Source organism: Glycine max, chromosome 8 (assembly GCF_000004515.6).
Source record: "Glycine max cultivar Williams 82 chromosome 8, Glycine_max_v4.0, whole genome shotgun sequence".
In the NCBI taxonomy this organism is placed as follows: domain Eukaryota; kingdom Viridiplantae; phylum Streptophyta; class Magnoliopsida; order Fabales; family Fabaceae; genus Glycine; species Glycine max.
The window spans coordinates 12,457,854-12,474,422 of record NC_038244.2 but is presented as its reverse complement, the minus strand read 5'-3'; the positions used below and the strand labels follow the sequence as shown (position 1 = coordinate 12,474,422).

At 33.5% G+C, this 16,569-nt stretch overlaps 2 protein-coding genes across 4 annotated transcripts; one reads left to right on the top strand and one right to left on the bottom strand.

Moving 5' to 3' along the window:
- Positions 1-2,925: 2,925 nt before the first annotated feature.
- Positions 2,926-6,290, bottom strand: LOC100786575 (40S ribosomal protein SA). 3 transcript variants are annotated; one of them, XM_041017618.1, is made up of 6 exons: positions 6,153-6,290; positions 5,318-5,520; positions 4,439-4,701; positions 4,057-4,254; positions 3,697-3,919; positions 2,989-3,300 (listed from the first exon to the last, which is right to left on the bottom strand). In XM_041017618.1, exons 2-6 carry the CDS (start codon positions 5,466-5,468, stop codon positions 3,194-3,196), a joined length of 942 nt encoding a protein of 313 aa, XP_040873552.1. In that variant the 5' UTR covers positions 5,469-5,520; positions 6,153-6,290; the 3' UTR covers positions 2,989-3,193. The 3 variants fall into 3 exon arrangements, with proteins under 3 accessions (NP_001242462.2, XP_040873552.1, XP_040873551.1); XM_041017617.1 differs by having other exon boundaries at positions 5,318-5,601; positions 6,153-6,278; NM_001255533.3 differs by lacking the exon at positions 6,153-6,290 and having other exon boundaries at positions 2,926-3,300; positions 5,318-5,562.
- Positions 6,291-6,410: 120 nt separating this feature from the next.
- Positions 6,411-15,451, top strand: LOC100786062 (GPI mannosyltransferase 1). Its single transcript, XM_003531415.5, has 7 exons — positions 6,411-6,548; positions 6,944-7,132; positions 7,971-8,243; positions 8,956-9,138; positions 10,345-10,877; positions 11,080-11,390; positions 15,156-15,451. The coding sequence occupies exons 3-7, from the start codon at positions 7,973-7,975 to the stop codon at positions 15,157-15,159; spliced, it is 1,302 nt and encodes a 433-aa protein (XP_003531463.1). The 5' UTR covers positions 6,411-6,548; positions 6,944-7,132; positions 7,971-7,972; the 3' UTR covers positions 15,160-15,451.
- Positions 15,452-16,569: the final 1,118 nt, after the last annotated feature.

Sequence of the window (16,569 nt, the reverse complement as noted above, 5' to 3'; positions counted from 1 at the left end):
AAGAATAATAATTCCATAAAAAAAGCAAGAATAATAAAGATAATTTCACGTAATTTGAAAATTTCTTGTTAGAGCGTGAAAATTTCGCCGAAAAATTCTGTCAAGATTTTTTGTTTAGTATCTTGTGGTTAAGTTTTTATATGTTTAATGTTTTTTTTTAAGTTAGACACGAATAGGTTAAAAAGCAAAAAAAAAAAAGAGTGTAATAAGTGAATTTTCTTAAATCTAAGAGTTGATGTAATTAAGGGCCTTATATTATCAGCAAAAGAAAATTAAGGGCCTTATTGTTATATAAAATTATGGTTTGACTTTGCCTATTAGCCTACTTAAAGGCTTATATTATATTAAGAGATGCAAGTAGGTTAACAAATTAAATTTTAAATAGACCAATAGACCAAATTTTTAATAGGCCAACAAGTTAAAAAGCTCATCAAGTCTAGCTAGTTTTAAATATGTCAAACAGAAGTCACGAAATATTACAGAGTAGAGTAAATTTATATTTAAATCTAAATTTTATGTAATTTATTTGGCATGAGACTTTACCATTGTCCCAAACAGAATCCCACAAAATCAAACAACATCTAAAGTTATTTTGTAGTAAAGCTAAACTGCATAATCAATTATGGATCAATATTATCAGCATTAACTCCTTTTAGTAAATATGTTGCTTGTTGTCCTACCTCCTTCTCGTTTTTTTTTAATGTTTAAGGTTATTACACATAAATTAAGAAATTTTTAATAAAAATTAAAAATTATTTTATTTAGACTAAAATATCCTTATTTAATATCTTGATTTTTAATATTTGTATCACTAGTAATGAATAATGAGTGTCAAATAAGGATATATTTAAAAAATGCATTAATTAGATTTTAAAATCCTAAAAAGTTAATTGTGTTGAAAAATAATAAAAAGCTAAAATGTCAAAATATATGGAATAGGAGTAGTATCTTCTAAGAAAATCATAGGCTTCTATATTACTGAACATTTTCTCAATATATAAATACTATTTTAACATATGTAATAATAAACATAAAAGAAATAGTCGCGGTACATGAAGGAGTACCATAGAATTGAATTACAAAGCATACATAACAAGATCAATAATTATAAATTCACCTAGACAATTGAAAGAGAAAACATAGAGTGCAAATAAAAAAAGTGGTCCACTGCTCTTGCATCTACCCTTTTTTTTGTTTTTGGGGAGGCAAAGGAAACATATATTAATAAAAGGTGTTGGTAGCTAAATCACAAGTTGTGAAGTACTCTCAACACGGCAAACATAAACGTTACCAAAAAGGAAACATGAAAAACAATTTGGTACATACTAGAACTAATAAGACCCTCAATAAATTATGATAAAATTTCCACTAAAATATTACCATTAAGTCAATCTTATAATCCCACTAAAATGTAACATTAACCATAAAAAATTTACATAATTAACTTCCTTTTGAACATCTTAACATTAAGATGAATTGTATTAATCATTAAATACAATATCTACCATGACATCTTAACAAAAATATTTTTTTAGACCATGAGTATTTCTAGAAGAAACAATCTCACTTAAGTTATAAATAAGATTATTATATGTGATAAAATTATTTTTTAAAATATTTAATGTAAATACATATTTAAGACTCATACTTAATTGTTAATTGATTCACATGGTCAATGTTAACAATAATATGATTACTTGTAACAGTGAGATTATACTCTTTTTTCTTCAAATGAGAGAGTTAGATCACGGGGAGGGATATAGGGGAATGGAAATGGGAGAAAAATGCACTGCATACTGATTTTCGTACCCTATAATTTGTATCCTTTAATTTATCTAATTCAACTGACCTGAAAGGACGCACCACTCCTTGTTTTTTTCCTTTAAGAAAAAACCCTTGAAAATCTTCCCTTTAGCTTGGGTAATTGATTTGCAATTAGGACTAATTTAATCAGATCAGTACATTTTATTCCCCGTAGGTTCGATTAGTCATGCTTCATGTTCAGTCACGGAATTTTGTAGGGATTGGTTCAATATTATCAAATGACAATTTGCAAGGTTTTGAAAACATGTAAATTTGAATTATATCATCTTCAATAAATATAATAAAATGATTGTCTCACATCCCATTAAGGACTCTGAGATGATACTACAACTGAGGTAATAGAAAGAGAAACAAAATGCGGGTACCAAAGAATGCGACGAGAGAAATCAAAGTTGACAAAATGACAATACAACACCAAATTTAAATTTTATTCTTGTAATTCAATTAGCTTATACCTATTGTCGAAATTATACCCATTGAGACACTTCTAATTGTGCCTCAAATTTTATGCTTTTAATCCAATTAGCTTATGCCTAAATATTAATTTTATTTTAACTTAAATTGAATTATGAGATAGGATCCAATTAAAATGATATAACTTTCATTAATTATTATACTATTTAATAATTTTTAATTAAATAATATTTTCTAAAATCTTAAAATTGAAAGTTATTTTCACATTAATTATATATACAAAATTTTATATCAATCCAAAATTATTTATTATCTTATTCATATAAATTAAAAACAACATATATAAATAAAATTCAACAACTTGATTAATAAAAATTACATTCTATATTAAGTTATAAAATAATAAAATAATTATTTAAATTATATCAATATAATTTAACCATTCCTCTTCAATATAATAAAATAATGATTGTCTCACATCTCATTAAGGAGTGTGCGAAGATATTACGATTAATTAATGTAATAGAAAGAAACAGAGTGCGGATGCTAAAGGAATCCAAAAGAATGCAACGAGGGAAATCAAAGTTGACAATATAATATCATATGTAAATTTTAATCTTATAAGCTTATACCCTGCCTCAAATTTTAAGCCAGCCATTTTTCACTCTTCGAAGAGCAATTATTATAGAACTTAACTCATTAGCATGTGGAATAGAATGCAACACTTCTAGCAAACGGTATAAAAACCTATTTATGAAACAATTAAATTACTACATTTAAATTTTAAACGATGAAGTTTCCTTCAATATGTCAACAAACAAAATTTTACTGAGATTCAATATCAAGTAAATGATGTTTCTTTTCTAACAAATAAAATCTTGGAAGGGAAGTTTCTGAGCCGAGGGGAAGAAAAACTATGGTTTTGACACCATGGAATAAAATCTCTTGTCAAAAGCTAGTCCCAGCCAGTAGCAGGAGGAAAAGCTTGAGCTGGAGGCGCACCAGCTTGTGGAACTGGAGCTGGAGCAGGAGCTGGAACAGCCTCACCCCAATCTCCTGCAGCTGTAAGAGGAACTTCAGTCAAACAAATTGTGATTACATAAATTTCAAAATAACTATAAAAACTGTTAATAAAAAAGGCATGTGCCCCATCATCTTATCAATGTATCAAAGTTTATCTCATCTTTGTTGGCTAGGGGGAGAAGAGGGAACTGTTGCAACATAAGAATGAAGGTATTGACAGGCACATAGCAAAGTCAGGATAACAATTACATTTTTGCATACAATTTATAAAAGGAAGGCTGAACAGCAAACTGCCTTATTTCAAATTCAAAGCCAATAAACAGGCTAAATGACCAAGATGAACTCATTTAAACATTATCATAAGAACAATGCATATATAACTTAATCTGACATAATCATCAAGCACGTATCCAAAATCAATTCAATAATTCGTACCAGCTGCTTCTGGTGTCCAGTTAGTAGGAGCTGCTGAGATTGGTTGTGGAGCTTCTTCAGTCCAGGGTTGTTCGACTGCAGCAGGCCATTGGCCATCAGTAGCAGGGAAGCTGCCAATGCCAGCAGCATTGAAGTCTGAAATGGCATAATCTTGGGCAGGTGGTGCTTCATCTTCCTCTTGTTGCTTGGCCTCTTCAGGTTCTCTATAGAAGAATAAATCCACCTGCATAAGAAAAATTTGAGATATTTAGTTATTAATGTTAAGAGCTTGCAGGAAACTCCCCAAAATAATACTAATTTTCTACAGGAATACAGACATATAAAACACCATTCTATTCCGAAAAGGAACAAGTATTTTACCATTACATCCCACTTGTGCCCTGGACGAATAGTGCCCCGCATCTGCAGTACCATCCTTGCTAATAGCCAAAAGAGACAACCAATGCTATGCTTCCCCTTATTATTGGCAGGGATCCCGACATCAACATACCGCATTGGAGAATCAGTGTCACAAAAAGCAATAGTTGGAATATTTCCAAGAGCACCTTCCTTGATAGGCTGCACAAAAATCAATAACATAAGGCAAATCATGGCAGGACAGGCACAAAAAAACAAGATCAGTTACTGTCAGAAATTTCAAACCAACCCTCAACAAACATCCTTGACGGTTAAAAGTTGAACAATATAACTCCTGAAAACACCTTTAATACTCTCTGGTTATAACTTCTAAAGGGGTAATAACCTGATGATCTGTTCTTGGATCAGTTAGAATCAGAAGACGAGGCTCATTGTAGGATTGCTGCATCTGATTAGTGAATGTTCCGGGAGTGTGCCTTCCTGCAATTGCATGAGCTCCAGTGTATTGAGCAAACTTTAGAACTGCCCTCTGGCCATAAGGCCTGGCGGACTGAACGATGATATCCTGTGGGTTCTCAATGGCGACTATAATCCTAGCAGCAAGCTGAAGCTTCTCCCATGTCTTTCCAAGGTTAATTATGTAAATACCTGAAAAAAACATAAACCACAAAAATTCAACAAAAACTCCAAAATGTCTCTATTTCAGTAGCAAGAGGAAATCTTCATAACAGCGGTACAAAAAAAAAAACCCAAAGACTACCATTATAGAAATTCTAATCAGTAGTTAAACGAACCCTTTGAATCACTTCTTAATAGCACCTAACACCTTTATCATGGTCATGCAAAGTTCACATCCAATTACCAAAAAAAAAACTGAGAAACAACTGATCATACACGGAAAAGAAAACATATTTCTTCAGAATTGAATATTGAAAATTCGTACAATTATCAAAAAGCTGAGATATCTGATCTCTCGAAAAGTTTTCAAAATTTAGACCACTCGTAAAACACACATAGATATTACAACAAGCCCATGGCCACTATGACAGCGCTTCTGAGGTATCCAGAATTCTACATTTGAGTAATTATATATTTAGAATAATTTAACTAGAACATAGTGTTGGTGTATCAGAGTAAAACTTAGTTACATTACACACACATATTATTCCATTGTAAAAAATAAAACACTATGAACAATGCAAAGGAAATCATTCTTTCAAAAATAAAATCAATAAAAAGGAAAAATTGAGAATGGAGCAGAGACCATCGGTGCGGCGCTTGAAGACGTAGCGTTCCATCTGAAAGTCGCAGTTTTTGGTGCCGAGGTGAACGTCGGCGGCGAGCATCATCTGGATGTCCGTCTCCCTCTGCGAAAGCTGGCGTGACGAAGCAGCGGAGGAGTCGGTGGCGGCCATGGCTCCGGGAGGTAGGAGAGGCGGTGGTGGTTTTGGTGTTGCCGGGTGCCCTCTGAATGTTTGAGAAATTAGGGTTTCTGAAGGTTCTCTACTATTATGCAAAAATGGGCGAGCGAGAGACAAAGACAAAACCCTAACATTGAGAAATGACGTTAATGCCCTTTCAGCATTTACATTTGGGCCTCGAGGCCAGGTCATTTCTACCTGCCATAACTTTTTAGGGATTTATATTTCTCTTTTTCTTTTTTTACTTATGCACTTTTTTCTGTTTTATTTTCTTAAAAAAATGACCTTTTAATTTTTCAAATTTGTCAATAGTTGTTTTATATATTTGTTATTTTTTTTGTAAAAAAATTTAGGGGAGGGATGACGGTCCAGTCAAGAAAAACGTTTTGTTCTCAAAGAGAGTGTTTACATATATATTTACATTTATCTCATTCCAAGAAGATAAGTGGGGGATCAAACCTGTAACAGGTCAAATGTGAGACACTACCAAGAACAATATAAAAGAACATAAATAAAAAATTAGAAATACTAAAGCTAAATTTAAAAGTGTTTCCTTTAAGTTTAAACAAACTCTTGGGAACCAAAAGAACATGAATAAAAAATTAGACATATCCTCCTACTCAGTTAAAATTTGACACGTATCAACACTTCAAAATTTATTATGTTTTCCAAACTTACCCCTCTCTTTACAACCAGTTGCCCACTCTCTTCTCGTTTTTCGACACGCGCACACTACTCCGCAAGCGTGAACGAACGACCCCCTCCGCCGCCGCGCCACGACGGCCGGCGATCCCGTCGCCGTCAAGCTCATGGACTCGGCCTCCCTTTAGGTTCGACCCCAAACGACGCCGTTTCCTCCTCGTCTATCATCTCATGCACAACGGTAACCTCCACGACTCCCTCACCTCACGCTCTGGAAAAACCGCATGCTGGTAGAGAGAACACTGCCTCGGATTGGATTGGATTGGGAAGGAGGTGAAAAAAGAAAGGCCGAACGTGGTGAAGAAGATAAGTAGGAAGAAATTGGGATGATAGTGGAGTTTTTTGAAGGAAAAGAGAAGGCCAGCGAGAAGGGTAAGTTTGGAAGAAAAAATAGTTTTGAAAAGTTAAAGATGTGTTTAATTTATATTTTTATTTTTTAAAATTATTTTTATTTTAAAAAGATTAAAATTTTAAAAATATGTTTAATTTGATTTATTATTTTTTACTTTCAAAATAAAATATATTTTTAAATTTACTTAAAATTACATTTCATTAAATTTTTATTTTATATAAAACAAAATTTTTAATTTCAAATAAAAACAAAATTTTATTAATTTTTAATTTATTTAAAAAAACTCAAAATATTTTCAAAGTTCAACAAAACATATTTTTATTACTATTTTGTATTTTTATTAAAAATAATCAAACCAATCACCCCTAAAATTTTATAGTTAATGGATCACATATTTCTCTTTTTAATTGGGCAGGTTTATTATTCGGCTTTCACAATTCGGAAATTCGTAAAAAACTCTAGAAGCGTTTTCGGTTGGGTTTCCGGGTCAAGCTTTTTATTGAACCGAACCGAACCGACCTGAATCCACAGTGTGCTTCCTCGTCATCTCAAGTTTTGCTCATCATTCTCACTGCAGCTATTATTGACTCTGTTTCCAAAGACGGTAAAATTTTTGTGTTTCTCTTTTACTTATGGCTTCTAGATCTAAGAGACGTGTAATAAGAATATGGTTTTCTTCTGTTTTGCATGAGTAGTGACTGAATGTTTCTTCTGTTCTGTTCAGTTTTATTCAAATCTTATATATGCGCTCACCATTTCCTGGGTTACTCCTTAGATGCTAATTTCAGCTTTGATTTCATGTTCTTGTTTGATTTTATTAATATTTTAGTCAATGCATCGCAATGTTGCTTTTAACTATTGGCAATTTCTTTTGGAAAAAAACTAATCAAATTCAATTTAGGGATACTTAGTTAAGAAAACTAAGTATACACCTAGGTTTTAAATATCAGTCCCAGTCGCATTTTGGTTTCCTGTTTGTTGATATCACGGCAAATCGCGGACAAATGTGGCCTATGCAGTCCCAATTGTGGTTGTGTTGTGGTCGCCGACAGTTAAGAAACCTTGATGTTGCGGCCTAAATCACAGTCCACAACTGTTTTTTAACCTTAAGAAAAAGGAAGGTAGTTTAAGATGATCAAGAGAGGAATTTTAGTTAGTTGCCAAGGTAGTGTGTGAAATGCACATCCAAATGAGAGAAGAGAGGATATTGAAAATGTCTAGTTGAGAGGACTGAGAGCCCCACTCTTCAAGTTGTGTATTTTAATTTATAACACAATAGTTGAGTAGATTATGGTGAAATATGTTAGTTTTTAATAGAAAGAGGAACTTTAAATGCAGAGTTAAAGCATACGTGCAAGTTCTGCTTTATTGAGGTAATTAAATTGTGGTTCTGAAGCTGAGTAGTTAGTTTTTCTGATGTTTGTTTTGTTGTTACCTTTCAGCAATGGCATCCTTAGATATTCATTCACTGCTTTTATTCTCTGCCATTTTCCGTGTTATTTTGATTGTGTATGGAGAGTGGCAAGATGCTCATATGGAGGTTAGATACACTGATGTTGACTACCTTGTCTTTTCTGATGCTGCTGCTTTAATGGCTGTGGGCGATTCCCCTTATAAGAGAACCACTTATCGCTATTCTCCTTTGCTTGCCTTTCTTCTCATTCCAAATTCGTTCATCCATCGCTCCTGGGGAAAGTTTCTTTTCTCGGCTTCAGGTAAGGTCAAGTTTTCAGATATAGTTTCTGCAAACACTAGTGTACAATCAACCAAGTTGAAGCAATTTGAATTGCTTGTCATAAAAGCATATTTTAATCTATGGTTTTATCTTATATAATTGTATGTATAAGGCTAGATTGATGGATTATATATGGCAGTAATTATGCATATTTTAGATATACAAATTTGGCTCCTCTAGAATGAGGGTTGCACTTTAGGGACAAAACGTGCATAGTGGTAAATTGTTTATTGGAAAATCAACAAAGTGAATTTTAACAACTTCATGATTTTTTATATGTGTATGAATGTTATCACACTCTCAGTCCATTGGTTTTCCAATCTACAGTCATATTTTGCATTTTTCTCTCTAAAGGCACTCCCGACTTTAGTGGAGATAATTTGCTCCCCACTTGAGTTAAATAGTTTTGGTTGCATCCAATGTGACCATATGTAGTTAAGGAGAAAGAAGTATTTTCTATCAAAGCCAAAGTAATGGAAAAGGGAAAAAAATTGTTTCATACTCCAATTGATGTTACAAAAGGCAAAAATATTCTAACTGTTAGACTTGGGATATTGAGAAATTTCCATCATTTGTGAATTTAAGTAACTATTTTGTCCCTTGCATTATTTCAAATCAATTTGTTGTTAGATAATGAATATGATGAATATTTTCTACTCACTACATCTAAGCACATGCTATCTAAAATGCAGATCTACTTGTGGGATATTTCATCTATTATATTTTAAAGCTACGGAAGGTTCCTGAAAATTTGTGCAACTATTCTGTCATGACTTGGCTCTTTAATCCATTTACCTTCACCATTGGGACACGTGGGAACTGTGAACCTATTGTTTGTGCTGTGGTATTGTGGATTATTATTTGTCTTATGAAAGGTATGGTTCTGCTTCTGTATTGACTTAAATTGATGGTGTTGTAAACTTGTAATAGTAATGTTTAGTTTGCCATCTTTTAATCTGTAATCCTCCTTAAGTCCTAACAAGTGTAATAGTATAGATGTTTAATTGGTGGTCTTCTCTGCTAGATAAAGTCGAAAGCACTTTCGGGAAGAAATTTTACAATCTCTATTGCAGTGTACTAGAGAGAATTTAACCAAAATAGTTTTCTATCTTCCCATTTTTTTCACATTTTTCTAAACACTGATCACTGAAAAGTAAAATCTTTTCCTTTTAATTTTCGCTCTCAATATTTTTATTTCCTACCAAGCATTCTAAAAACTCAAACACTAAGGTATAATACTATAATTTAAGAGATTCTTTGGTACCCTCTGTTTTATGAGGGTACTGGTACGTACCCTTACCAAATAGTGGCTAACTTTTAGCAATGTATCTTATTTAATTACATACAAAAAAAATTGCCTTTTTTTTTAGCTTTCAAGTAAGTGGGACACATAGACGATTAATCCTTAATTGTTAAGGGGCATTGTCTCAGAAAAAAGGGTGGGTACTGGAGAAACCTTGTGTTGTATATGGGGGGATAGATAGAGACTAAAGAAGAATGCCTTTTATCTGGTTTTCAGTTTTTATTTTTATTTTATTATTATAATTAATTTGAGAATTTTATTGAGTCTTACATATATTGCCCCCAGCCCCCCACTATAATTTTTTTGTTCTTAATAGTTAATAGCCCCCTAGGTTGGCCACTTAATACGATGTATATATAGCACATGTATCAGGTGAGAGATGAGAGTGTGAAAAGAGAAAATCTTAGCTGTAAATAAAATAGATGGTTAAAGTTAGATTGAACTAAAATAATCTTCACCATTCATGCATGCTTACATGGCCAGGATTAACATTAACTTTCTCAAGTTGAACTAAGTTATATTTTTTTTATGCGTGTGTGTGTGTGATTTTATGGTGTATATTAAACTTACGATAGTAATATGTTATATTTTAATGCTACATATTTATATATGTGTGTACTTTGCCCCTATAGCATAAAATTTCTGGGTCTGTCATTGTTGGTTAATACACCAAAGAAAGCCTTTTTCTTAAAAGGTATAAAGAATTAGATATTTGCATATCTCATGGTGCCTTGATGGTATGCCTTTTTTCCATTTCCTTCTTCCCTCTGGTTTGCAGGTAATGTGTTACAGTCAGCATTTTGGTATGGACTTGTTGTCCATTTCAGGATTTATCCTATAATTTACTCTATTCCTATAATCCTGGTTCTTGATCCGAACTTCTTCCCATCTAATCAGAAACCTGTCCTAAGGAACTGGAGTGCTGTTCAGGGAGAGAGACCCAAAGATGGTTGTGGCCAGCATACTTTACACAATCTATTTAAAAACATATTCACAAGGAACAGACTGATATTTGGACTGGTCTCTGGATTGGTTTTCCTCTTTTGTACTGGTCTTTTCTTCTGTTTATATGAGTGGGAATTCCTACACGAGGCGCTGTTGTACCATCTTACTCGAACAGATCCAAGGCATAACTTCTCCATCTATTTCTATCACATATATCTCCATTATGGGCAGGATACTTCAGTCGTGGAAAAGCTTATCTCCTTTTTGCCCCAATTTTTTGTTCAGCTGGTTCTTATCTTCTGCTTTGCACAAGATTTGACATTTTGCCTATTTGTGCAGACTGTGGCCTTTGTGGCATTCAATAAGGTTTGTCAAGTAATAAAAAAATGCTTAAATTTTGGATAGTGCTACTCATTTACATTTTAATTGAAGTCCTTATCTAGACTTCAGTAGATCAGACTGTTTATTTCAAGCATAGTCATATCTGTATTGGAGGTCTTTTTGGTTATGGCCCCTTTAAATCAAAGATGTTTCCTTATAGCAGATCTGATTTCTGTATATTATGCAGGTGATTACAGCACAGTATTTCGTTTGGTTCTTTTGCTTGTTGCCTCTAATACTTCCTTGGAGTAAAATGAAACTTAGATGGGATGGATTATCTTGCATTCTTGTGTGGATTGGGGCTCAGACCCATTGGTTGATGTGGGGCTACCTGCTTGAGTTCAAGGGTAAAAATGTCTTCTTACAGCTTTGGGCGGCAGGCTTACTGTTTCTAGCAGCCAACATATTTATCCTCGTCATGATTATTCGTCACCATAAATATGCTTCAGTTTTCAAAGCTTTAGAATATGCTAACTCCAAGAATGCAGCTAAGCTTGAGTGAGTGACCCTGACACTTTGTGAATGATTTTCAATTTTTATCCTTGTGCTTGTTGCCCTACTGTGCTTCTGTTTTGGAAAGTTAAGATTGTAAGGTAATGGCTGCAGTTGAATTTGAGAACCATTCATGTCAAAATTCATGTTTTATTATTATTTTTTAAATGTGAACAAATAGGTGAATCAATGTATTCTTGTTTTGTTACCCTGTATTTTTTTTTTCAATACATAATCTTGAGCAATGAATTTTATTTTTATTGCTTTCTTGTTCTTGATCTGAACTTGTAAAATTGACCTTAAGATCTTTTGGGAAACTCCTCTTTTTTCCCTTCATCGTACGGATAACATGTCAATTACAAGTTCATGTTTAATCAAGGGTCGTCTTCAGTTACTTAAAACTATACCAAAATTCTGGTCAAGTAACCCCTGAACTAGTTTTAAGGGATAAAATTTGTCCACTTATTATCCCTAAATCTAGATGGTAGAGGCAGTTTGCCTGTTGTAAGTAGTCAAGGAGAAAAAGTAATTTATTTTATGAACGAAAGGGAAAATTGTAGCTTACTCAGTTCTCATCGTTGCCTGAAATAGAAAAGATATTTAGACTTAAAAGTTTGATGTAACTTGTTACTCCATATTTCTATGCATTGATCTCACCACAACAAGTGAGGCTAACTCTTTATAGTATAACCATATAACAGCCATATACATTATTATTAAAGTAGTTTTATTCTATACTGTACTGTTTCTGTGTACAGCAGTAGTCTTGTAGGACTTTTTGCCAGCTATAATCTCTAACTAACTGATAGTTAGTTAAGAGTCTGTTAGATAGTTTGGGTCTAGTATAGTCCATAGTATAAATACCTTTTGTAATCCTTTTTCAGTTGGCTTGAATAACAACTTCATTGCTCTCAAATAATTATCTCAGAATACTCTTTGAATCTGTTTGTTATTAATGCAATGCATTTAAAGCATTATCATCTTCTATCTTGGCTAAGACACTGTCATATAAAAGCACCAATCATTATTAAAATCAAGTTCCATCCCACTATTACATACAACTTCAGAACATCCTACAGCTTAAATTGACAGGAATGTTGGAAATAGAGAAGTTGCAAATTTTCAAATTAGTTCTAGCATAACATAGATGCAAATTTTCGAGTAAAGAAGCCAATACGAAGCATGGCATAACATGCATATAAAACCAACAGCCAACCTCCTTCAGGCTCCAATTTCATACTCCAACATTTTCTTGATTCCTGCACAATGTCAAATACAAGGTGAAATTTTACCCAAAGAATAATGCAAGATGAGAATTGGCATGCAGTGGAGATAAAAACATGATGGCATCTGAGGTATAGACCATGTGAGATGTGGTGTACCTATACAGCATCAAGTCATTGCCATTGAATTTATTATTGCTTCAATTGGTAGCTGAGATTCGTCCTCAGTGTTGTCTAGCATGGGCAAAGCTCTTGGTTGAAACCAGACCACACATTGAGATGAAGGATGCAAGTGACATCTTGGTGGCCAAACTAAATAAATGGCTCATTCTATGAACATTCCACCAGCATTCTGATGCTGAAGCAGATTGTGTCTGGCAAAGTGTTACAAGGTTAGAGATGAGGGACTCATTTGTTGGGGATCTGCTTCTGTGAGCTTGGGGTTTTCCAATGTTGGAACCCTGGAGGCCCCAGGCATGGTCTGACTAAGGATGTCCTTTGGCCATTGGAGAGACCTCACATACAGAGCAAAATCATATTGGACAATTGGCAACCACCCCCAATGCCAAAAAAGTACTGTGATTCACTGATTCCTGCAGTTTCACATATTTCTAGAGCAACTGATTGATATAAATAAATGTGTATTAGAAATTAGAAATCGTTACGCTGAAGTGCTATGGGAAAAAAATAGTGACGAAGCTCATTAGGAGATTCTTGGAAGTATGCCTATCCTTGATTACAAGGATGCATTAGCCATGCTGGTCAATGGTTTTGGTTCACAGATTCTTAGCTTTGACCCTTTTATGATTTATCTATATGTTTTCATTTTGTATGTTTTAGCAAAGTGGTGTATATGACCTTAGTAGTCCCTAATTTATATGGTGGGTTAACTATATATGAGCATAAATTGATGAAGGGTGATATTGATTTAATGTTTGTGATCAAAACAAGAAAAATATGCTGATGGGCAACTTGAATTGTCTGAAGTTTTTTCATTGTTGTTTTTGTTGGATGCATTCTTGTATCTTGAAAGATGGCTAGAAGTTCTAAAAGGTTAAGAGGCCATAAAACTTGAACTATCTTAGAATTTGTGCTTAAGGCATAACTCAATTCCACAAAACTGGCTTGTAAGGTGAATACTGCCCAAGCCTTATTTATAAGCATTACTTAGGCCATATCTCTAGTTGATGTGGGATCCAACCACATTGGCTAAAATTCCAGGCAATATGTAATCCATAGTGATTGAATGAAATGTCCCTCAAAGTGTTTCTGTTGAATTGCCTGTTCATTGATCAAAATGACTAATTTAAGAAGCACATTCACTTAAAATAATTTACATTTATTGGACTCTAACCAATGCTTACTAGAGAAGGCAAGGAATCATTCTCAACATGCCAGATTTGTGTACTAGGATTATCTCATTTTTCTACAGCAAAGACCTAGAATTTCTTAACAGAAAAATTTGTCATTGCGACTAACATTGAACTCTATTAAAACATTATACTTTTATTGTTGCTCATGCTCTTGATATTTGTTATTTAAGGTGATGCTTGATGAAGGTATATCAAAATTTGGCATTTGCAAGGAATTTCAACATATTTTGAAGCTTATGCTTTAATGTTTTAGGTTAAAATGAAGATATTAAAATAAGTTGTCTGATTTTTTCAATTATGAGATAAGGGGAACAAGGTGCTTCTCAAGGACATCCCATCCCATCCCCTGTCGCTTCATCTTTTTTGTAGTAACATGGTTCTTGTCATTGTCTTTCTTGTTCCTTTTATAACATGAAGAATTTGGTATGCAAATTTTTCTCGGGGATTCCAGTGGTCTTTTGTAATCTTAGAATTTGAGCTTAAGACTTAATTGAACCTCTCAAAATTGGTTTGTAATGTGAGGATTGCCAAAGTCTTATCTACAGTCAAGGTATGAGGCTGCAATGGAGGCAGCCAAAGAGGCCAAAACTAAGGCAGGTCAGGGTGATCACAAACAATTAAGGCAACTTTCCAACACACCCTCACATGTAGTAGGGCTATGGGTTCGGAGTGGTAATGCAGGTGCGCCAACAATGAATTGAAGGCTCTGAAATCTTGTTAGAATTGGAGTTTAGGGCCTTACTCAACTTTACAAAATCAGCTTGTAAGGTGAGGATTGTCCAAGCTTTATAAAATATTACATTGGCCTTATCTATAGTCGGTGTGGGACTAGACACACTCTGCATAATGAAGCCAGAGGCTGCAATGAAGGTAACCCAAAGAGGCCACAATTAAGATGGGCCAGACTGCAATTAAGGCGACTTTTCAATATGAAACCCTAATTCTTTAGTCATTAAGATAGATAAAGTATGTGTTTGAAGTATTGCTAGTTAACATCTTATAACTTTTAATGATTTATAGTTTTGGAGTGTTTTCTTTTCTTCTAGTTTATGATGTCAAAAAGAGAGAGGAGGTTACCGTACAGGCATTCTACTTTTTATGATGTCCTCTTATAAACTTAAATTTATTCTACTTTAGCAGTAATTGACAAATGTTTATTGGTCCTTTTTTTATAGATGATGGAGAGGGACATAGAAGAGGAGGTTACCGTACAGGCATTCTGCTCTAATGAAATAATGAACTAAATACAGAAGACACTGATCGTCCAAGGATTTTTCTTAACTAGTTAGCGAGTTGGCCATACATAAATACTATTTGACAATGTTGTTTTTCTTTCAGTTTCAGTGGAGAGTGAATTGTAAAAGTTACTTCTATGCTTATGCTTACATTGCTGAGCTCTAGAATTTTCAGAGAAATTACACACCTTTTTTGAGGTATGAGAAACATATAATATAATGTACTGTTTACAAAATGACAAAATCTTGGGGCAATATGTTGCAATTGGTTTCTGGCTGGTGTAACTTTTCTCGCATTTTAGTCCAATGGTTGCTGTATAGCTGTTGCTTTTGGAAGGAATACAGAAATCTGTATAATGCATCTATAAATAAGGCTGTGTGTATATTGAGTTATTCATAGCATATCACTTTTAACAACGAGGATACCATTTTTGTTTTTCTTATAACTCCCAGTAAACAAGCTTCATATTTGAAGCTCTAGATTTTTTCTGCTGTCTAAATGCTATTTATACTTGGGTAGTTATTCTCCATTTTGTATTCATGAGCAACCATGAAAGTGGAAAGCATAAAAACTTGAACAAGAAGTGGTACTCCCCCAATGAATAGGAAGAAGTTGCTTTGAGATGGGCCAACCTCCAAACTTTATTCTCATTCAAATGGCAATTGCTTCCTGCACTCCTCGAATTGCTTCCTGCAATTCCCATATTGCTGCAATTCTAGAAGTGCAGAAAAAAAACATCCTATTCAAATTATGGCTTTTCAACTCAGATCAGAATCATATTACATGGACAAACCTTGATCCAAATTCGAATCCAATCCCTTCCCAATAATAGAGAAATCATGTCAACTCTTGGTTAGGTGTTGTCCATGAATAGACTGTCCAATTGCAAACAAAATTACTTAAGTTGTCATGATTTCCCGTCATTTGCAATGTGCATAGAGATCCAGTTAGACGTAGATAGAATTGATTTTGATAGAATTAATTTTAAATCATTGAATATAATTCAAATGTGTATCTAAATTAATTTCAGCCATATATTTTTGTTTTTAGAGAAGGCTTGCTTGAGTAGCTCCTCCTTTTGTTTTTAGGTTAATTTAAAATTTTGGTTTGTACATTTAACATCGCATGATTTTTATATAGTTTAGTTTATAAGTAGTATTTTTTTTCTCTTTCAAATGATTCTCCCCCGATTGTCTATATTGCAGTGATGTTAGAATAATTTTTACTATAAAACATGTTAACTACAGTAATTTTTTCATGTAAGGATCAAAATGAAATGTAATATCTATTAAAGATAGGGACTAAAGCTAATACAATTGTAACTTTAACAAATAATAGTAAGGCTATTTCATG

Coding starts and splice junctions, on each gene's coding strand:
- LOC100786575 (XM_041017618.1), bottom strand. CDS start 5,468: ATGGCCGCCACCGACTCCTCCGCTGCTTCGTCACGCCAGCTTTCGCAG. Junction 4,702..5,317: donor CTTCAAGCGCCGCACCGATG/GTCTCTGCTCCA, acceptor TGTTTTTTTCAG/GTATTTACATAATTAACCTT. Junction 3,301..3,696: donor CTGGACACCAGAAGCAGCTG/GTACGAATTATT, acceptor TTCCTCTTACAG/CTGCAGGAGATTGGGGTGAG.
- LOC100786062 (XM_003531415.5), top strand. CDS start 7,973: ATGGCATCCTTAGATATTCATTCACTGCTTTTATTCTCTGCCATTTTC. Junction 8,244..8,955: donor GTTTCTTTTCTCGGCTTCAG/GTAAGGTCAAGT, acceptor TCTAAAATGCAG/ATCTACTTGTGGGATATTTC. Junction 9,139..10,344: donor TATTATTTGTCTTATGAAAG/GTATGGTTCTGC, acceptor TCTGGTTTGCAG/GTAATGTGTTACAGTCAGCA.